The sequence below is a fragment of the Panicum virgatum genome, chromosome 5K (assembly GCF_016808335.1).
Source record: "Panicum virgatum strain AP13 chromosome 5K, P.virgatum_v5, whole genome shotgun sequence".
NCBI lineage: Eukaryota > Viridiplantae > Streptophyta > Magnoliopsida > Poales > Poaceae > Panicum > Panicum virgatum.
This window is the reverse complement of record NC_053140.1, coordinates 46,686,082-46,707,621: the sequence shown is the minus strand read 5'-3', so window position 1 is coordinate 46,707,621 and position 21,540 is coordinate 46,686,082. Positions and strand designations below refer to the sequence as shown.

The 21,540-nt window shown below is 50.0% G+C and overlaps 3 protein-coding genes across 3 annotated transcripts; 1 reads left to right on the top strand and 2 right to left on the bottom strand.

Moving 5' to 3' along the window:
- Positions 1-11,881: 11,881 nt before the first annotated feature.
- LOC120707863 (probable serine acetyltransferase 1) lies at positions 11,882-13,165 on the bottom strand. Its single transcript, XM_039992918.1, has one exon. The coding sequence runs from the start codon at positions 12,990-12,992 to the stop codon at positions 12,063-12,065; it is 930 nt and encodes a 309-aa protein (XP_039848852.1). The 5' UTR covers positions 12,993-13,165; the 3' UTR covers positions 11,882-12,062.
- Positions 13,166-13,882: 717 nt separating this feature from the next.
- Positions 13,883-15,137, bottom strand: LOC120707865 (chlorophyll a-b binding protein of LHCII type 1-like). The gene is made up of 2 exons (XM_039992920.1): positions 14,559-15,137; positions 13,883-14,457 (listed from the first exon to the last, which is right to left on the bottom strand). The coding sequence occupies exons 1-2, from the start codon at positions 15,051-15,053 to the stop codon at positions 14,152-14,154; spliced, it is 801 nt and encodes a 266-aa protein (XP_039848854.1). The 5' UTR covers positions 15,054-15,137; the 3' UTR covers positions 13,883-14,151.
- Positions 15,138-19,705: 4,568 nt separating this feature from the next.
- On the top strand, positions 19,706-20,887 carry LOC120707864 (inorganic pyrophosphatase 1-like). The gene is made up of 2 exons (XM_039992919.1): positions 19,706-19,944; positions 19,976-20,887. The coding sequence occupies exon 2, from the start codon at positions 20,011-20,013 to the stop codon at positions 20,869-20,871; it is 861 nt and encodes a 286-aa protein (XP_039848853.1). The 5' UTR covers positions 19,706-19,944; positions 19,976-20,010; the 3' UTR covers positions 20,872-20,887.
- The last annotated feature ends 653 nt before the right edge of the window (positions 20,888-21,540 follow it).

Sequence of the window (21,540 nt, the reverse complement as noted above, 5' to 3'; positions counted from 1 at the left end):
TTAGCCACAAAGGCTCACCTACATCCATGTTGTTGTAGCACTCACTAAGAGTATTGCTACTCGGCCACCAAGTCTCGTCCGTGAACACAATCACGGTCACCTTGGCCTCGAGTTCCACTAAGGAGCTTCACCACTAAGGATGGGGGTCTGCACGCCCCCCGCACAAAGATTGTCGTCGCCGCTCCACACCAAGTCGGAGGGTCGATGATGTTGCCGGCGAGCTTCAAGCTCCAAGGTGCCGGCGCACCAAGCTCTTGTTTGGTTCACTAGAGAACCACAGCACAAAGGCTCAAAGCCTAGCAATATCACTCACTAAGAGCTAATCCTTTACACAACACTCTCAAAGTGTGCAAAAGGCTAAGGATATGATCACTAAGCTCATGAATGGCTTGGAGTTGATCTTGAGTGTGTATGTCACTTCCTTGGACTCCAACAAGCTTCAAATGGCCGGGGTATGCCATATATATAGGCCTCAAAGTCTTGTAGCCGTTGCTCTAACGGTCAGCAGAAATCTGCGTGCCATCAGATGAACCGATGCTTCTGCATGGGGTGGCGTCGGTTCATCCTGTCACTCTGCGCAACTGAAGTAGTCGTTGGCTTCTCTTACACAGTTGCAGCCACATCAGGGACCATCGGTTAAACCGATGCTTAGGGCGTCGGTTCAACCGGTCACACACAGAAACTTGACTAGCCATTGGGCTTTCCTCTTTTGCTGACGTCAATGCACCGATGCTATGCTCCGGTGGGGCGTCGGATCAGCCGGTGCTGAAGACTTGGCTCCAGCGTGCTTGACATCGTCTCTGGTACATAGTACATCCAATGCACCGATGCCTGGGTTGACGTCTTCGGTTCATCCGGTGCTTTACTTGTTGCTTCACTTGATGTCCAGAGGCGCATAGACTTGTGCCACACAGCAGGGCGTCGGTCCTTCCGACAACCATCGGATGCACCGATGCCTATAGCATCGGTTCATCCGGTGCTACTGATTTCTGTAGAACTCGTCCAATTTAGCATTTCTGTCGGTACCCTGAAACAGGGATACCCACACCTACTGTAGCAAGCCAGGACTCGAGTAGTTATCCTTGACTACGTCATAAGGAACGGAGCAGCCGGACCCCAGGGGCCGGAACTTCCCTCACCAGACCAACAGCCCCGGACCCGTTCCCCACTCAGGGACGGGTCCGGTGACGCCATGTGTCCCCGAGGGAACGAAGCTCCGCGCCTACAGCCAAGGGCTCGGACCCCCCTTAGGGGTCCGGAACCTCCCCGCATATGTCCGGACCTCCCACGCGCATGGAGCTAGTATGCTGCCGGGCGGGGTCCGGGACCGCCACATGTCCCGTGCGCGCGGACGCGGGTGCGAGGCTTCCGCAGGAAGACTCGCCCACCCACCGCATTCAATGTGGGTGGTTGAGGTGTGCTCTGATGCCGCGGAGCGCGGGCAGCCTTTGTCAGGCCTCACTGTACGTCGCGTATTACCAAGGTGCACAGTGAGCCGCAGGCGCCGCGCCCCCGCAGAGCACGCCTTACTGCATTAAATGCGATACGATGGCACGTGTTTTTCCATCATGCCGCCTATGCCGCAAGCTACACGGCCCGTTCAGCTATGCAATAGGCTACGAAAGCTACGCCGCACGCTACGCCCGACGCCGTTCCGACAAGACGGGGCAAATCACGCCGGTCAGAAGATTCCCGTAGACAAGGCAGGAAGATCCTGGAACAAGATCTCCGTCGCCTGCAACGCCTTAATGCCTCCTACAGTATGTATCTTATACTACAATGTTGGGCCCACCTGTCGGGGACCCAACTACCATGTATGCGCCTCCCTTGATATATAAAAGGGAAGGCGTTCGCCAGAACAGGGATTCTAGGCCATTCCATCCCATTCCATTCAGGACACTCGCTTGCTCTCAGGCTCTTGAGAGCACTGGCAATACAACACACAGTGGACGTAGGGTATTACGCTCCGGTGGTCCGAACCACTCTAAACCCTCTGTGTTCATCGTGTTCTTGGGAGAGATCGAACTAAGCTAGCTACCCCTCGAGTTCATACTCCCTTAGGGCATAGGCAGGTGCATTCCGCCACCCGGTTGTGGGTTAGCAAACCACGGCAATTTCTTTGAGTTCTTTCTTCGTGTTTTTCTTTGCATGGCCTTTCTACTTCATCCCTGGGATCTAGAAATGTTCACTTAACAAAAGCATTAATCCCATTGATTGCGTTGTCAATCAATCACTAAAATCACTCGAAATGGCATAAATGGTGTCATGTTCGTTTCAATCTCCCCCCCTTTTGGTGATTGATGACAACACAATCAAAGCAAGCATAATATTTGCAAAGATTGACAAATTTAACCACTTGATACTAATTGAAATCAACTTGAAACCGCTTACGCTTGCTTGGATGCTTACTTCCATCCAATGATGGCTTGGCCTCCCCTTAAAACCATGATTCCCCTTTTATCCTCCCCCTATCTCGCTACTTCTCCCTCACGACTTGATTCACTTGGTACTTCTCCCCCTTTGTTGATAGCATGTTTTGCTTTGATCCACATTTCTCCCCCTTTGAAATCAAATCACCTAAAAAGGTCTTGTACCTAAAAGGTCTTGCAAAACAATATAGCTCAAGAGAAGATTAGTAGCCTAGGGAGTTAGTTCCATGACTCATGATCCAATTGTATGATATCAATGAAGATACCAATTGAAAATTTTACTATGGTAGATCACAAAATCACGAAACTAGCATGACATGAGCTAAACTCTGCATAAGTATGTGCACAAAATGATAATGTGAAAATCAAGTGCACAACTAGATGTTATAACTAGAGAGCTTAGATCATATCATGCACGGAGGTAGCTCTAAAAATGATAAGAGATTGACAAGAGATACCACTTGTTAGAAATTAGAACCTTGCATACCTCCGGAGGTCCTTTGTTTACCTTGCATGTACCAATTTGAAAGTGACTTGCAAATGATACCAATTGAAGTTGAGTACCACTTGAAAATCTTTAAAACAGAAGCACTTGGTACACCAAGGTTAAGCAAATGTATGAGCACATAGCCTATGAACTTATATATGAGCATGTAAGATCAATAGAGCATGATTCAATATGCATGAAAGCACAATCTATCTAATCACTCTTATAGAGTTGTTTGTTCACATGGATTGTGAGAAACATTCTCTTAGAGTGTTAACTTCACGTGAGACTACAAAAGATAAGCTAGCAAACATGTTAGTCTCAAAATCACAAGCCATAGCATGAACTCCCCCTAAATGTGTGCATTTAGTGTTTGAATCACCAAGCAAATGTATGCACATTGATTTTGACACAATTGGAAAGTTTACCCTATAGCTTGTGCTCATGGTACACATATGAAATACATACCTCATGAAATCCATGTACCATGAAGGGTGACCTTGTGTAGCTTTCTACACTCTTATCAAACCATGTAGGTTGCTCATAGGTTAGAGTCATGGCACAAGCAAACTATCATATATAACACAAGGTGATGCGATGCAAACAACCTAGCAAAAAGCAATGGAGCTACATGATGCTTGAATTGAATTCTAGCTACCATTATCTTATATGTAGGGAAGGGGAACTTGGGTCACTAATCTTTAATCCATAATTTGGCTCTATTTTAACTTTGCATGATGCATCCCTACTCATGCATCCCAAATCTTGCCAAGCCTCCAAATTCCCCGTTGCCATTCTTGGGCTTCAAGTCTCCTTTGGAACCCACACCATTTGAGGCCCATTCATATTGGTTATGACATCCTTGGGCACCCAAATGGGGCGGTTCCAACTCCTTTCTTGCTTTCCAACCTTGTGAGCAACCACCTTGTCATTTGTTTTCTTCTTGATCACATAGGTGGTGCTATTGATCTTGTTCCTCCGGTTGAGCTTGGTGTAGATGAGAGAACTCTTGATTGTGAGATTCTTCTTGTTTTTCTCATCCGAAAGCTTCTTCCTTGGTTGATGACACTTGTTTGACTTGTGGCCTTCTTTGTGGCACTTTGAGCAAGTCACGATGGACCCCTTCTCAAGCTTTTTCATCATGTCTTTACGGTTATCTTGAGAAGGTTGGACATTTCTCTCTATGTCTTTGCCCTTCAATCTATACAAGTCCTTCATGAACCTTTCCACTTCTTGCTTGAGCTCATCATTTTCCTTGGCAATGAGATCATCACATGATTCTACAATGACATTCTCATAGCATTTCTCATTGCAAGGGTTAGTGCAAGATTCATCAATTAAATCAATGCAAAAAGTTGAAGCATCTACCCTAAAGATAGGAATTGCACAATGGGTAGTTTGCTCCATTTCCAAAGAGTCATTATTATCATTAATACTCTCAAATTTTAATTTGAGCTCTTCATGCTCCTTGCTAAGCAAATTGAATTTGCACATCAAATCTTCAAAATTTGTATCAAGAGAAGCATTTAGATCTTTGAGAGCACTAAGGTTTTTAATTTCTTTTGATTGCATCTTAATGACTTTTTGGTGCTCATGAAAAAGATCAAAAAGTTCATCAATTGAAGGAGAATCGGAGTCATCATCACTTACATCGCTATCCATACCTTTGGCCATAAGACAAGTGTTTGATGATGATCCGAAGCGGGTGGTGAATTTCTTGCTTGATTCATCACTTGAGCTATCACTTGATTCTTCACCACCGCTCACACATTCACCAAATATGGCAAATGATTCATGCTTGGACTTCTTCTCCTTCTTTTGCTTTTTCTTCTTGAACTTCTTCTCAACCTTCATGAGTTGATGGTGAGGCCCATCCTTGAGGAAGACAATATACCCCATTGAGTTGATTTCCTTCAAGCATTTATTCATCTTCTTTACTTGCTCGTAAAGGTAGGGGTTCATTGGCTCTTGATCATCATTTGAGGAGCTTCTTGCATCCTCTTCTTCCTCATCACTTGAGCTACCTTGGATGGCCATCTTCTTCAATTTTTTGACTTGCTTGCATGCAAGTGCGCTATGTGTTGGTGAAGAAAGTGGTGCTCTTGACTTGATGACATTGCGTAGCTCATGGGCGATCACCTTATTGAGGACTTGATTTGGTGCCATTGTTGTGAGATCTTTCTCACATAGTATTGATGTCACCAAATCATAGTCCGGCCTTCGGAGTGAGTGAAGGATCTTGCGAATGAGCTCCAAATCTTCAATTTTCTTCACATCTAAAGAATTAATCTCATTCACTAGAATATTCAACCGTGAGTACATAGATTCGGCATTTTCATGATCAAGTTGCTTGAAGCTATTAAGTTTATCAATGAGAACATGATATCTTTCATTTGCAACATCTTTTGTGCCTTCATGGTTCTCACTAATAGTTTTCCATAAAACATTAGCATTTTTGCAAGCAAACACACGGTTGAAAATATTTTCACCAAGAGAATTTGAGATAGCACACTTGGCTATAGCATCATGTTGCTTCTCTTGTTGACTATTGCTTTTCATTCCTTCACTTGTTACTCTCCAAACATTTAGGCCCTTTGCTTGGAGGTATGATTGCATTAAGATCTTCCATAGTTGGAACCCCATGCCATCGAAACGTGGAGGAGATTCTAGAGAATCCACCCCTTCCCCTAAATGAGCTTACTCACTAGGCGGTGAAGCCTACCGATCTAATGAGCCGGTAAACACAAATTTGCCAATGGAATTGGCTTTGTTTGTGAGACAAAGTGAGTCCCGGCTATGATACCACTTGTAAGGATCGGGTGCTCTAGCCTAAGAGGGGGAGGGGGTGAATTAGGCTCTATTCAAAACCTTGACCTATGGCTCCAACTAGTTTGCACAAAACTTAAACTAAAACAAACTATCTAGATGTGCAACTAGGTTGTTCTAGTGTAAAACCCCTATCCCAAAAAGATTTAGCAACCTATAGCCTTTCCTATCAAGAAATTATTCTATGAAAGTAAAGGCACACAAATTGCTAGTATTAAATGCGGAAACTTAAAGAGCGGGATAGGAGATAGCAAACTCTTGACGCGGGTGTTTATCCCGTGGTTCGGTTAGCCACAAAGGCACACCTACATCCACGTTGTTGTAGCACTCACTAAGAGTATTGCTACTCGGCCACCAAGTCTCTTCCGTGAATACAATCACGGTCACCTTGGCCCCGGGTTCCACTAAGGAGCTTCTCCACTAAGGATGGGGTCTCCACGTCCCCTGCACAAAGGTTGTCGTCGCCGCTCCACACCAAGTCGGAGGGTCGATGACGTTGACGGCGAGCTTCAAGCTCCAAGGTGCCGGCGCACCAAGCTCTTATTTGGTTCACTAGAGAACCACAACACAAAGACTCAAAGCCTTGCAATATCACTCACTAAGAGCTAATCCTTTACACAACACTCTCAAAGTGTGCAAAGGGCTAAGAATATGATCACTAAGCTCATGGATAGCTTGGAGTTTATCTTGAGTGTGTATGTGACTTCCTTGGACTCCAGCAATCTTCAAATGGCCGGGGGATGACATATATATAGGCCTCCAAGTCTTGTAGCCGTTGCTCTAACGGTCAGCAGAAATCTGCGTGCCATCGGATGAACCAATGCTTCTGCCTGGGGTGGCGTCGGTTCATCCGGTCACTCTGCGCAACTGAAGTAGCCGTTGGCTTCTCTGACACAGTTGCAGCCACATCAGGGACCATCGATTAAACTGATGCTTAGGGCGTCGGTTCAACCGGTCACACACAGTAACTTGACTAGCCGTTGGGCTTTCCTCTTTTGCTGACGTCAATGCACCGATGCTATGCTCCGGTGGGGCGTCGGATCATCCGGTGCTGAAGATTTGGCTCCTGCGCGCTTGAAATCGTCTCTGGTACATAGTACATCCAATGCACCGATGCCTGGGTTGACGTCTTCGGTTCATCCGGTGCTTTACTTGTTGCTTCACTTGATGTCCATAGGCGCACAAACTTGTGCCACACAGCAGGGCGTCGGTCCTTCCGACAACCATCGGATGCACCGATGCCTATAGCGTCGGTTCATCCGGTGCTACTGATTTCAGTAGAACTCGTCCAATTTAGCATTTCTTTGAGTTCTTTCTTCGTGTTTTGCTTTGCATGGCCTTTCTACTTCATCACTGGGATCTTGAAATGTTCACTTAATAAAAACATTAATCACATTGATTGCGTTATCAATCGATCACCAAAATCACTCGAAATGGCATAAATGGTGCCATGTTCGTTTCAATCTTCCTCATTGAAACTAGGGTGGAAAATTAGCACATTTCAAGGAACGTGATATAAGGTGTTATCTAGGATCAAGCTTGCTCACTGTGTTTTGCTATTTTTATCATGTTCGTTGTTGTTTCTTCAGTTCAGAGTCTGGCATGAGCACACGGTCTGTGTGATACCATTGCTTTAGCTGTAGGTGTTGATTGGTGCCGAGTTTATCTCGCATCGAGTTGGGCTGTGTGTTGTGGACATGCCGCTTGACGTGGTCCGGGGAAACTGCATACGTGGGATGGCGCGTGCGTTGCGGATCATGGAGAGAATGGCGGGCGGTCACTCACTCCTCCAAGAGTCCAGCGTCTGTAATCGTTTGCCAATAAAACAGATGCGACAGGGTCAGAAAATTCTGCAAACTTTGGCAGCACAAATTCCAGTTGTTCGCGCGCGCGCGCGTGTGTTTCTGTGTGTTCCCCGCTGGTGATCGCCAGAGTTCCAGCTGACATAAGGTTCCTTCTAAGCTTGAAGCACCAGCCACAAGTCTACAAATCAGCCCTTTCTTATCTTTGAAGTGATGATGATCGCAACTGTCTACATGAGTCACATTTGAGAGATTCCAAGGAGAGACTACAAGATTTTGGTGCAAATATACTCATGTTTTTTTAACAATTGAAACTTTTTCTTCATTGTATTTTTATTGATGATTGAAATGATTATCTCGCATCCTTTAGACATGAAGCCACTCTGCCCTTGTTTCATGGATCATCCAAAGGGGGCATTTCTAATTCGCGCGCGCGCCAGGAGCGGTCCTGGCGATCGATCCGACAAGTTCCATCATTACCGGCTGTCCGGCTCCTCTCTCCGCAGTCCGCACATTCGTCCGGCCGTCCGAGTGTCCGATTCCCCCGTTCTCTTTCATCATTCTAATAAAAAAATATAAATGAACAAAAATGTAAAACCAAAATTTGTCAACATAAATTATACGAAAATATATGTGAAGATGAATCATTCAAAACAACTACAAAATGAAAAAATGAATATACACTATTTATTAAAAATTGTAAAAACATAAATTTACATATAAAAAATATATGCATAAAAGCATAAAAATATTTGCCTAAATTGCATGACACCAAAATTATGTGCATAAATTGTACTACAAAAAATATGTACATAGACTTCTATTCATAAGTTATGCAAAAAAGCATAAGTTGTATCCACACATTATATGAAAACAAAATTTATGTTCATAAGTTGTGTATAAATATTTACAAAATGTTATGAAGTAAACATATTAAGGAACAAAAAATCTAATAAAAAAGAAAAAGAAAAGGGATGCTCGGATCCACGGTCTGGTTGCTGATGTCAGTACGGAGCACCACTTGTGCCGGCTGGTGCTGCTTTTATTTAGTGCCTTGGTTCCCCCGGAGAAAGGAAATGAAACCAATGTATGCATCACATACTCCAAAAAAAAGGTATGCATCACATATGTGGCGTGTGCGTGCGTCCGCGCGGACGGTGCGGTCCGATCGGAAATCGAGCGCCCGCATCCCAGCCAACGCTCGCGCGTTTGTTTGGATTTGCGATCCAAAGGCCGAATTACAGGTTCTTCGCGCTCTTTTTTGTGGCAAGCTGGTGCCAATAAATTCTTGATCAGAAAGACGGCCCCGGTGCGCCCCTTTTCGGCTGAATAGGGCCGAATTGGACGATGGAAGATAAGGGGTGATTAATTCATTGTCTAGACAAGCTATTGTTCATAATCGAAGGAATTTGTCAGAAAACTACAGCACCCAATGGCCGATAAATCACATGTCTTGTCCAACACTGGATCAGGAACTGCGTGATGCTATCTGCCTATCTCAGTAGAGCTTGCTTAGGTTTTCTAATCAGATCGAACTGTTGAGTAAAAAATAGAAGAAGTCAACGGTAGGCACTTGCGCTTACAAGATTAAGTTGTCTTCATTATCCTGCCCCTTGACTGCAACTGTGATACATCGAAATCAACCTCAGGTTCTAGTAAGAATACGTGTGTGGAGGATGGAAGATAAAGTGGCGTTGTATAAGCTCGACATGCATATAGGACTGACACGGAACCTGTGCAGTGAATAAAATTGCGCGCCCAACCCTGACAAATTCGATGCTAGACCAAGACACGATGCGCAAAGAGTTACCAGCTGCCCGCCGGCGACGGAGTGGCTGGGCCGTCGTGACTCGTGAGGCGTGGAAGAGGAGCATTGGGTCAGCGGCCACCGCGGCGACATGTGAGGCGGGGATCAGGCAGGGAGCCGCGAGCCGGCGCCGCAAACGAGATCTGCTCGGAGCCCCGTGACGGCGGCGCCGGCCTCGCGCCGGCGCGCTCCAGCACGCGGCCCACGGCCACGGGACCGAGCGGGAGGAGGAGGAACTCAGGTCGCGGGAGCATATGCCGCCGCGACCACCAAGCGATCACTAGCGCCCGCGCCTCCCGGCGGCCTCCGGCGCCGGCGAATATCGCGGGCATCGTGGTGTTGGTGTGCGGGAGTGGGACGGAGCCACGGAGGTGAACGCGAGACCGGGGATTGGATTGGACGGAGGTGGCTTGGGCCTCTAGGCCCGTGAAGGTGCTTACTTGGGCGGATGGGTTGAAAACAGGATGATATGGGCCGAAAACGTCCCATCTCGCTGTTCCGCGGAAATTCTATATATCTTTCCAAAAAAATTTTCCTTCTCCATCTTTCAGTATTTGAGATTCGTGCAGACTATCTCGTCCGTTAGATCTACCCAGCCCTGACCTTCTTCCTTCCTCCTTCCTCCCGTGCGCCGCCGCCACCACCGCAACTGCTGCGCGCTAGTGCCGCCGCCCCTGCGCTGCGCTGCGCTGCGCCGCGCCGTTGCATGCCCGCCCCTCTCCGCACCGGCGCCGGAGAAGAAGATAGATTGAAAAAAATATTAATTTAGATTTTAGTTTGTTGAATCTATTTTTTGAGATGTTGAAATAGTATATAAAAAATATTGAATCTACTATTTTGATATGTTTAACTATTTTTTTCAAAATGTTGAAGCTAATTTAGACTTAATGAGTTTTATATATGGATAGTTTATACATCGTTATAAAGGAGCCCCCGCTGTTCCGAAGCGCCAAACCGAAGCCGCTGACATTTCAATTTGACCCGATGCCTGTCTGTCCGTCTACTCCGAGGTACTGAGGCAGAGGCAGCAAGCCAAATCGCGGTTGGACTGGAACTCTCTCTCTCTCTGGAAGGGCGCCGCAGCCGTTCAGAACTACCAATGCAATGCAAAATGCAAAAGCAGTGACGAAAGCTGCGTCCCAGCGGACAAGTCCAAGCGCCGCATCGTGCAATTTTCTAGCAAAGGAGTTGTTCGCGAGCACACCCATCTCTGTCACGCACTAGGCAGGTGTGAGCGGAGGTAGAGAGAAATTGAGGGGGTGCGGCACCGAAAATATGTACCAACCTCCATTTCCAAATATTTATCAGTTTTGACTGCTTTATTTGTTTTAAAATATTTAGCACTTCATGTTCCCCGAAACGTAACTTTCTATTTTGTCCTCGCAAGAATATTATAGCAATGTTCTAGAAATACTAAAAGTATACTTACAAGGATATTTTGGTCATTTCATGCTTAAAAGTTATCTTGGTCAAAGTTGCCAAGTATTTGAAAATGGGGGTTAGTATGATTTTCAAGTAAATATGATCAAAGTTTCAAGGTACTAGGTAATTTTTTTGATTTTTTTTTGTGCATCCGCACCCACATTTCGTAACTTGACTCCACCCCGGAGTGTGGCGTGGTATTGTGACTGTGTTGCCATATTCCAATATAGGGACGGATCCAGCGTGGGGATAGACTCTCTACCCCATGCATGACATGAAGCCGCCCCCACGCCCACCCCGCCCCCACAAAACGCACCTAATTTTCTAGCCATGGACAAAGAGAAGGAGAAAATGAGGAAGAAGAAGAGAAACAAAATTCCTCAAAAGTTAAATTCTTGGTACATATTTTGTTTAACTCCCACCAAAGGATAAGCCATCGTCAAGTTGGTACAGTACCGAAGCCCAAGAACAGTCGGATGCTCGAGCAGATCGCGTGTGAACACCTGAACAAGCGAAAGATTCCGTTGCGCCCCCCGCGTGTGAACACCTGAACCATGTGCTTCTTGAAGGAATACTGCTAGTATACAGCTCTGCACTGCGAACGGATAAAGACGGCCGCATCAAAGTCGTGCATAACGATATACCGATTAAACTCGTGCAGAGAAAAAAAAAAGAAAAGAAAAGAAGAGGCGATGCGATCGATGTTATCTGCAAAGGCTGCGGCATGTAAGTGACAGGACAAGATGGTGCCTTTCACATTCGATACCTCAACGGACCGGACAGATACGGCGTCCATTCGAATTCGATTATTCTGATAGCTTGAGCGCGTCCCCGTCCTCAAAGTTGTGGCCTTTGCTGTGCAAGACGAAGGCGAAATCTGCAATCAAACACAGCTGATGCTGCAGCAAGGTTTTCCGGTGTTTTTCTCGTGCACGGCGTGCAAACGGCGGACAGGGAAATGTTCCCCTTCCTGATCGTGAAAGAGTTTGCAATCCTGCAATGGTGGACAAGTTCACAAGTGTTTTAAAAAAAAACTGTTAAAATTCTCCAAATTCAGAACCTATCTTTTTTTTTTCCTTTTCAACTTGTCGTTCTTTGGAGATGATTGTGAAAGCAAACAGTTCTATCTTGCAAAAAGTAGCATTGCTCATCTGCTTCGAAAATTACAGAGTGAACTCTCAGCACATCTGGCAGGACTCCATGCTCCGACGAGCAAGACCGGAGCCAGAGCACAGGACGACACAACGAAATAACAAAAGTACAGTAGGACTAGCAAGACGCTCTCGGGCTCAGATGATGTAGTCGGACCACTGCTGTATGAAGGACGTGTGGTCCATGGATTCCCCCGGCATGACGTCCTCGCCCCTCTTCCCGCCGATCAGCCTCGCGGGGTTCCCCACCGCGGTGCTCCTGGGCGGCACGTCGATGAGCACCACCGACCCGGCGCCGACCTTAGCCCCGGCCCCGATCCTCACGTTGCCGAGGATGGTGGCGCCGGCGCCGATGAGCACGCCGTCCCCGATCTTGGGGTGCCGGTCGCCCACCGCCTTGCCGGTCCCGCCCAGCGTGACGTGGTGGAGGATGGAGACGTTGTCGCCCACCACGGCGGTCTCGCCGATGACGACGCCCGTGGCGTGGTCCAGCAGGACGCCCTTCCCGATGGCGGCGGCCGGGTGGATGTCGACGGCGAAGACCTCGGCGACGCGGGACTGGAGCGCGAGCGCCAGCGCGCGGCGGCTCTGCGCCCAGAGCACGTGCGCGACGCGGTGCGCCTGCACGGCGAGGAAGCCCTTGTAGTTGAGGAGGCAGTGCGCGAAGCCCGCGCAGGCGGGGTCCCGGGACCGCGCGGCGAGGAGGTCGGCGGCGGCGGCGGCGCGGACGGACGGGTGCGCGGCGAGCGAGGCGACGAAGAGGTCGTACAGGAGCGTGGAGAGCAGCGTGGAGGAGCAGAGCTTGTTGGCGAGGTGGAAGGCGAGGGAGCGGTCGAGGGACGGGTGGGACAGCACGGTGGCGTAGAGGAACGAGGCCAGCGCCGGCTCGGCCTCCGCGTCGCGCCGCGCCTCGGCCTTGATCTGGGACCAGACCCAGGACTCGTCGCCGTCGGACTCGGGCGGGGGGTACGACGGCACCACGCCCGCGTCCAGCGCCGCCGGCGGGCTGCTGCGGCGCGCCCGCTGGGGATGGGCCGGATCGGCGCGGAGCGGCTGGCCGGCCGTCATCGCCGTCGGCGGGATGGTGCCTGCCTGTGCGGCCGGTGGCGTGCGCGGGAGGTGTGGCTCCGGCTCGGGGGGTGCTGCCGTGGAGTAGCCCGTGGTCGGGGCGTGGGGCTGCTATATAGGGTAGGAGCGGTCCACGGGGTGCCACGTGGACCTGCCAATCTGGTGGGGCACACCACGCCGCAGGCCGACGAGCACGAGCCCGAGTTGCCGAGAGCAAGCGGAGCGCACAGGCCGCCGGCGCCGGGGCCCGGCTTTGTCAACTCGACCGCCACCCGCCTCCGCCTGGTCTGGTGGTTGGTTCGCTGATTCTCTCGCGCGCCGCCGTGAGCGCGAAGATTAAGACGATATCGATCAACATACCGAGCCACAGGGACGAAACGGGACTGCGGACCGGGTGGAGAGCTGTTTGGGCACCACCACCACCGGCACCAGTGCGTCTCTACCCGGAGCCGAGAGCGGGGGTCCAACCGTCCAAGTACAATGCATTGCTAAAACCTAGCAATGGTTATACTTGTTCTTCAGCTGTGATTGGTCATGCCTGATCTGATGATTCCGAGGCTGCGTCGACGACAGTGCTCACCTGCTCGGTTTGTTCGTTTAGCAAGGCAAAATCAATTTTCTTGTCCTTGGGCCGACAAGCAGTGCTGGGTCCTGCCCTGCGTCCTGGTTCGGGCCGGGGGTTGGGGGTTGATTCCAGCCCAGCAATACTCGAAAAATAGGCCCAGCTAGGGATATTTCGGTAACATTTTGATACTAGATTCCACTAGTGATATGCCATATCACACGGTAATGATATTGCATTTTTTAGAAATGATTTCTGCAGTCAGTATATTAATGAGGGTACATTTTTTAGAAATGATTTCTGCAGTGAGTATGGTGTACTAGTGAACGGCACAAAGAGCTAGCTGAGGTTTTTTTCAATTTCAATCCATCGGCCCTTTTTTTTCATGAACCAATCAAGTAATATACATGACACGATCCAAACGAACAAAATACAGGGTGCGCGCTAAGGTGCAGCTAGCGCTGCTCATCGCAGCACGGCCTCATTGTCCGTTTGCTCTTGTACGAGCACTCTCAACTTTGAAGCGAATGGGATCAAGGCGCCACGTTCGCATTCGCAGTGGGAACCGCCTCGAATAGAGCCCTCAATGGATCATCATCAGTTGCCGGGGACGAAGTTGGTGGCGTACGCCCAGGCGTTGTTGCCAACGGGGTCGGCGATGTGGTCGGCCAGGTTTTCCAGGGGCCCCTTGCCGGTGACGATGGCCTGCACGAAGAACCCGAACATGGAGAACATGGCGAGCCGGCCGTTCTTGATCTCCTTCACCTTCAGCTCCGCGAACTTCTCCGGGTCGTCGGCGAGCCCCAGCGGATCGAAGCTCCCTCCAGGGTACAACGGGTCGACCACCTCGCCGAGCGGCCCGCCAGCCACCCTGTAACCCTCCACGGCCCCCATCAAGACAACCTGATCGAGCGATAGCGAGTGTTCATTCGCGTTGCAAAATCAGAACAAGGAATAATTTTAGCTTGGATGAATTGGGGATCGATGGATTGTGATACTGTTACCTGGCATGCCCAGATGGCGAGGATGCTCTGCGCGTGCACGAGGCTGGGGTTGCCCAGGTAGTCGAGGCCGCCCTCGCTGAAGATATGGGCGCCGGCCTTGAACCAGACGGCCTCGCCGAACTTGACGCCGTTCCGGGCGAGGAGCTCGGGGAAGACGCAGCCGAGCGCGCCAAGCATGGCCCACCGGCAGTGGATCACCTCAAGCTCCCTGTTCTTGGCGAACGTCTCGGGGTCGGCCGAGAGCCCAGCGGTGTCCCAGCCGTAGTCCCCCGGGAACTCGCCGGTGAGGTAGGACGGCGGCTCGCCGGATAGCGGGCCGAGGTAGAGGACGCGGTCCGGGCCGTACCACGGGCTGCCGGACGCCGCGGCGGGCTTGGCCTTGGCGGCCGTCTTGCGCATCGTGACGCGGCCCTCGCCGAACACGCTGGAGGGGGCGATCTTCGCCGCCTTGCCGGCGAGAGCAGGAGAGGAGAGCGACATGGTGGAAGCCGCCATTGATGAGCGCCGAGGGTGGGTCTTCCTTCTACTTCGGCTTAGAGCTTGCGAGCTGCTCTGTTGCTGGCTGCGATGAGGAAGTAGGCAGCCGGAGTGGAGTTTAAATAATGGCGGGAAACGCTGGTAGCCACACGCTAGGCCGTAGCACGGATGGGCATATCTCTTGCGAGCGATCTCTGATTGGAGAGCTTGCCTGTCCAGCGTGCCACCTATGCGTTTGCTTTGCCTACGTGTAAAGTGAGCTGAAACCAGAACGATAAAATTATTATTAAATTTGAGGCCTAGGAAATGTGCACGACCAATCAGGAGACGACGAGTGGACATTTTTTTTATATGGTTGGATAGAGTGGCAACAAAAATTTTGGTTGCTAAATAGAGATCACCAGATCATAGCTAAAGATCCTGTAGTATGCTCACTTCTTAATTACGTCCTGCGTCGAACGCAGAAGTGATTGAGAGGACTGGAAGATACAAGGCAAAATAGCTAAAATCGCCCCTCAACTATCGAGTTCGGCTCAATTTCGTCCCTCAACTATTAAAATGACCAATTTAGTCCATAAACTATACAAATGAGTCCGTTTTCATCCTTATGCTGAGTTGACACGCCGCGGTGGACTGCCTCGTCAATGACAAGTCAACTTAGGATTGCATCTCGTGATTAAATATCCATCTTACCCATGAGGCATCTCTATTCTTCCTGTTGCCTGCACACAAACCAGAGCACTCGTCAGCCCCTCCCTGCCTGATTGAGTGCTCACCGCCCAACCACGCTCGCTGGCTGCTCGCCCCAGCCAGGAAGCCACGCCGGGCGTCGCAAGGGCACCATGTCGTGCGCCGAGTCGGAAGCCGTGAGGGCGCCGCGCAGGATGCCGGCCAGGATGTCGCGCAGGGGGGCTGCACGGGCAGCCTCACCGGGCGCCGCGCAGGCAGCCGCGTGGGCACCTTGCAGGTCGCCGGCCAGGGCGTTGCGCAGGGGGCGTGGCGTCGCTCAGGTCCGACATGGCGTTCCAACTCAGCATAAAGACGAAAACGAACGCATTTGTATAGTTTAGGAATTAAATTGGCATTTTTTTATAATTGAGGGACAAAATGGAGCCGAACTCGATAATTTAGGAACGATTTTGGCTATTTCGCCTAGATACAATGAAATTTTACCAAGGCAGAAGGCACAATAAGAAAAGTATTTCACTGGTTACGCCTTTCCTATACCAAAAATGTTATCAACATATTAATAAATAAAATACAAAATTATTATATCGTGTTGCAAACAAAGCCTCACTAGACTAGGACTAAACGTGGCTCCCAGCACGGTTAAACTGAGCACATGCAAAGTGGGAGGAAGAGGTTGAGCATTTATTTTTTTGGAGAAGTCTGGTTGATATCTAACTATCACTAAAATTCAATTTTGAACTTTGAACTATAAAATTGGATAATAAAGACCATCTAACTGTTGAAACTAGACAAATTTGACTCCTTAAGTGGGTTTTGAAGGTGGTTTTTCATTTTGTAGAATTAAAAATATTCAAATTTAAACTAAAAAATCATAAGTAATTCATTTTAAATAAAAAAATATGAAATGAGTATAAAAGCTTTTTAAAAAATATAACCTATCTATTGGCACAATATTTTTTAGCTATTCATATCTAATTTTTTTATTTTCATAATATTTGGTTGCTTGTAATTATGTTTATTATTTTTGAATAACTAAGATCCAGATAGAGCAATAATAGATAGATTATATTTTTCTGATTTGAAATGAATTAGTTTGGATTGTTTAGATCCAATTAGAAATTTTTTTATATTTTTTTTGAAAAATACAAAACCACCTTGGAAACCACCCAGGGGCCAAATTTGTCCGGTTTTCCACAGTTGGATGGCCTATGTTATCTGATTTATAGTTAAAGATTAAAAATCAGACTTTTATGATAGTTGAAAGGTATAAACCATGCTTCTCTTTTTTTTAAGAAAAGGAGCTGTGTCAGTGACACATCCGATGCTATTTTCCGAGCTCGCGATGTGGGTAATAAGCAACATTGACCAAAAAGTTAACGACACAATCGTCACACCGAGTTTGGTCAACTCATCCAAATTATCAGAACAGACTAGAAATCTCTCTTGGAGAAAAAGCAAGGTGATTACTAGGACAGTATGCACTACGCCCTTGGATAATTCTAGAGATGCCGGCCACGAAGCAATCCTATGCAGTCATCAACTGGCTCCAAGCAAATTGTATCCACATAATAAGTTACTAGTAATTATAAGTAGAGTTTCGCAAAGCAACACGTGTTCCCAATTATGCAAAAGTTTGAACTTGCACAGACACGGCTGCCGGCAGAAAAGGCTACCTGTTCCTGAACGTTCTCGTTGCTTTTCTCCGATAGGAATGCAACCGCATCACATCATCACATGATTCACGAAAATTGGAAACTCATCATCAGTCCCTGGTCAATGTTTCGATCTAAACTAACATGTCATGTTTGCTACATACTCGCATGGTCACCTACAAATTACAAACATCCAAACATATGCTATCTTTATATCCGTTATGCAATGTATTCTATGAAAACCAATCCTTTTGTGCAAACTTTGAAAACTTCGATCAAGATGGCAGGATTCTCATCGAGGACTAGGAAAAGAGGTTGGTTATTTTAGTACTTAAACTCTCTCACTCATCCCATCCTAGTTTTAACTTTTGCAAATAACCCCCGCCCCCCGAATCGCAGGCTGCGTGGTGCCGCTTCCCCGCCTGTCGATTCACGTCGCCGCCGGAGTGCAGGCGGAGCCGCGGAGGGTCAGGCGCCGCCGCCCTCATCGACGTTGCCCTCCAACGGCGCCGCACAGTCCAACTCCAACGGCGCCGCGGCCCTCGTTGAGTCAATCTCAAGTCGGTGTGGACAGATTTTACTATATGGAACCTAGCCAAATAAGAGACATGCCCATTTCATGCAAATTCTCTGGCGAATTTCGGTATAGGAGGCTAAGAAACTTACACTGCGCCGAACCGTGATTGTGGTTATGCTGAATGATTAACTGAATTTTGGTTGCAAAACGACGACTGATTCAGACGCCCATGTTTGCCCCATCAATCAGACATGCTATTGCGATTTGCTAATCTTCTGCCTTTGTGGCAGCTTAAATGCCGGATTATTGTCTTTATGTGCAACAGTGACCAGGAGGCGCGAATCTTACCACGACAGTGTGTCGCATCGGGTGAAGTTCAGTGGACGCACCAGGTAGCTCCTAAGTCTCATCTGATCGATCTCATTCAACCGCGCGGCGCGGCCTCCACATGGAAGGCATCTGATCTCATCTGATCACGGAGATGTGTCGGCTAGCAGAGCACGAACGCTGCAGGGTAGCTTCCTGTCTGATGCCGTGAATCCTGGGTCATTTGGTTGCGCCTTGTTGAGCACTGGACTTGTTGGGCACGTACGCCTGCGAGGACACCGGCTGATTTGGATCCTTTTGGTTCTGGCATGTGAGGCCGTCGAACCCTGTGAATCTGTACCCGTTTGGCAGGCATTATCGCAAATTATGGTTTTGTGCAATGCGTGCAAGAATGTTTCAACTCTGAGAAAAAAAATTCAGCATGTGAGGATTTCAAAACACGCGCTTCAAAAGCAAGCAAATTAAATGCACTCTTCTTTTTCACAGAGTGAGTGATACTGGCATTATTCTCTCTATACTGGCATCATCCATGCATTGTGCAAATGCCACTAACTGAAAAGACAAGTAAATAGAATAGCAGCATATTGCTAGGAACGACAAGAATGAGAATCTGTTCTTTCTTCACCACGTTGGCGCGATAAGGTGGAATAATGAAGCAACTATGAGCTTTCCTTAGCGGACGGAGCTTGATGCTTTCTCGACATTACTAATTCCATGTTGCAAACTACTTTATATACAGGCACATCCACGATCACTAGCAGAATGTTTTTTAAATATTACATCAGAAGACCATTGACGTAGGGGGCGCACGAGGTTTAACATCCACTGAAATTTCATCCGTTAGGAGGCGTCGTGAGGAACAAAACCTGATTAGAAGATAAGACGGAGAGAGAGAGATGAGGCGGAAACACAGAGCTAGGCCACCATGTTCTAGCGGTTGAGAAGAGCCAGCAGCACACCACCACCACCTAATCAAGAGACCTTGGCAGCCACCAGCTGAGCAGCCAGTCGCCGCAGAAGATCAGCTGACTGCCGACTGCCGACTGCGATACAGATATGCTAGTCAAAAACATTAGTTTTATGATGAAAAAAAAGCTTCAAATTTTCACTTGGCTGGCAGCAGCACGAGACCAGATTTTTTTCTAATAAAAAAATCGACCGGCGCGTAAAATCTTTTGCAGTTTCCTTTTTTGTTACTGCTGGGGAAATGTTGCGGTGCGTGCGCACCACGAACCGGCGCCGCGGCAGATTCTGCGAGAGCGACTCGGCCGCGGCTGGCTCCCGAGACGGAGCGGGGAGTGGATATTCCCCTCGGCAATCGGCGAGAGCCGAGCATCTCCTCCGGATCCTTCCCCACGCGCGCCCCGCGCCCTCCAGAGGCCGCCGCCGCCGCCCCCGCCCCGCGCCTTCCTCCCCTTCTTCCCCGCGGCGGCCAGCGTTTCCGATCCCACCACGGCTCTAGCCCACACGCGCCGCGCGCACCAGACCAGATGCTGGCGCGCCCGCGTGGCTTCGCGAGGAAGAGGTCGGTCCGCCGAACCGAATGTGCTCTCCACCCCCGCCAAACTTGACGCGCGCGGCCGAACGGCACTAGCTATTCTTGGGCATCTTCGTAATATTCCCTCGGCATCTTCCCGCCCGGCGCCCCCCGGCCCGGTATATAAGGCCGCCTCCGCCGCGGCTCCCCCAGCCATCTATCGATCAGATCCATCGCAAACACCAAGCAAGCGTCGTAGCCAGCCAAGCCGCCTCTCGCCTCGAGAAAACCAGCGAGCCTAAACCTCGCGCAATGGCCGCCGCCGGTAATGGCATCGTGGTGGTGTTCGACTTCGACAAGACCATCATCGACGTCGACAGCGACAACTGGGTGGTGGACAGCCTGGGCCTCACGGAGGAGTTCGAGCGCCTTCTCCCCACCATGCCGTGGAACACCCTCATGGACACCATGATGGGGGAGCTCCACGCGCGCGGGGCGACCCTGGCCGACGTCGCCGCGGCGCTGCGCGCGGCGCCCATCGACCCGCGCGTGCCGGCCGCCATCCGCGCGGCCGCCGCGCTCGGGTGCGACCTGCGCGTCCTCAGCGACGCCAACGCCTTCTTCATCGAGACCGTCCTCGAGCACCACGGCCTCCGCGGCTGCTTCACCGAGGTCAACACCAACCCGAGCCGCGTCGACGCCGGCGGCCCCCTCCGCATCGAGCCCTACCACGACTTCCTCCGCGGGGCGCCGCACGGGTGCGGCGTCGGCACCTGCCCGCCCAACATGTGCAAGGGCCAGGTGCTGGACCGCATCCTCCGCGAGGCCGCCGCCGCGGCGCCCGCGGGGAGGAAGCCGCGCGTCATCTACCTGGGCGACGGCCGCGGCGACTACTGCCCGGCGCTGCGGCTGGCGCGGGAGGACTTCGTGATGCCGCGTCGCGGGTACCCCGTGTGGGACCTCATTCGCGAGGACCCCGCGCGGGTGCAGGCCGAGGTGCACCCCTGGGCCGACGGCACCGAGATGGAGGCCACGCTGCTGGGGCTCGTCAGGAGGGCGCTCGTCGAGGACGCCGCCGCGCTGCTGCCGCTCGACTGCAAGCTCGAGTCCACCATGCCCGCCGCCGCGCAGGACGGCGGCATGCCCATCATGCCGCTCGGCGTCAAGAACTGATCGACCATTGTATTCGAAGACCGGCCGGAAAAGATTGCCGGTTCGGGTTCGTTCGTGGCGATCGCGAGCTCGATCGAACAACTGCGAGGCACGGCCGATTACTTACTAGTGTTTAACTGGAGTACTTATTATTGACTAATTTTTGTGCGTGGCGTGTGGCGTTGCGTATCCCTGATTGAGCCTGTCACCGCTGAATTGGCGACGGCTCACTGTATCTTACCGACCAACAAAAGATAAATTAATGGATGAGAAATTCCGCGAAGACAAGCGAAATTTCAGTATACGCGCCCGGCGTTAAGCGTGGGACGAGGATCCGGTGCATTAACTGCACGTGCAGTTACTGGCGCTGACACGTGGGCCCCACGGCGCATGGGCCCACACGTCAGCGGCAGTAACTGCACGTGCAGTACTGCACCGGATCTCCGTCGCTAAGCGTGGCACTTCAATTTGCGGCCATAATCATTAATTAGAGATGCGAAATCCATTCAAGTTTATTCGTAAATCAAGCGCGGCATCGCACAATTCTACCGTACATTTTTTACGGGTACCATGGCGCATGGGCCCACACGTCAGCGGCAGTAACTGCACGTGCAGTACTGCACCGGATCTCCGTCGCTAAGCGTGGCACTTCAATTTGCAGCCATAATCATTAATTAGAGATGCGAAATC

Bases quoted from the DNA above. Each gene is read 5' to 3' on its own strand.
- LOC120707864 (XM_039992919.1), top strand. From the start codon at position 20,011: ATGGCCGCCGCCGGTAATGGCATCGTGGTGGTGTTCGACTTCGACAAG.
- LOC120707863 (XM_039992918.1), bottom strand. From the start codon at position 12,992: ATGACGGCCGGCCAGCCGCTCCGCGCCGATCCGGCCCATCCCCAGCGG.
- LOC120707865 (XM_039992920.1), bottom strand. From the start codon at position 15,053: ATGGCGGCTTCCACCATGTCGCTCTCCTCTCCTGCTCTCGCCGGCAAG. The intron at 14,458-14,558 runs GTAACAGTATCA...TCGCTCGATCAG, and splicing joins TCGCCATCTGGGCATGCCAG to GTTGTCTTGATGGGGGCCGT.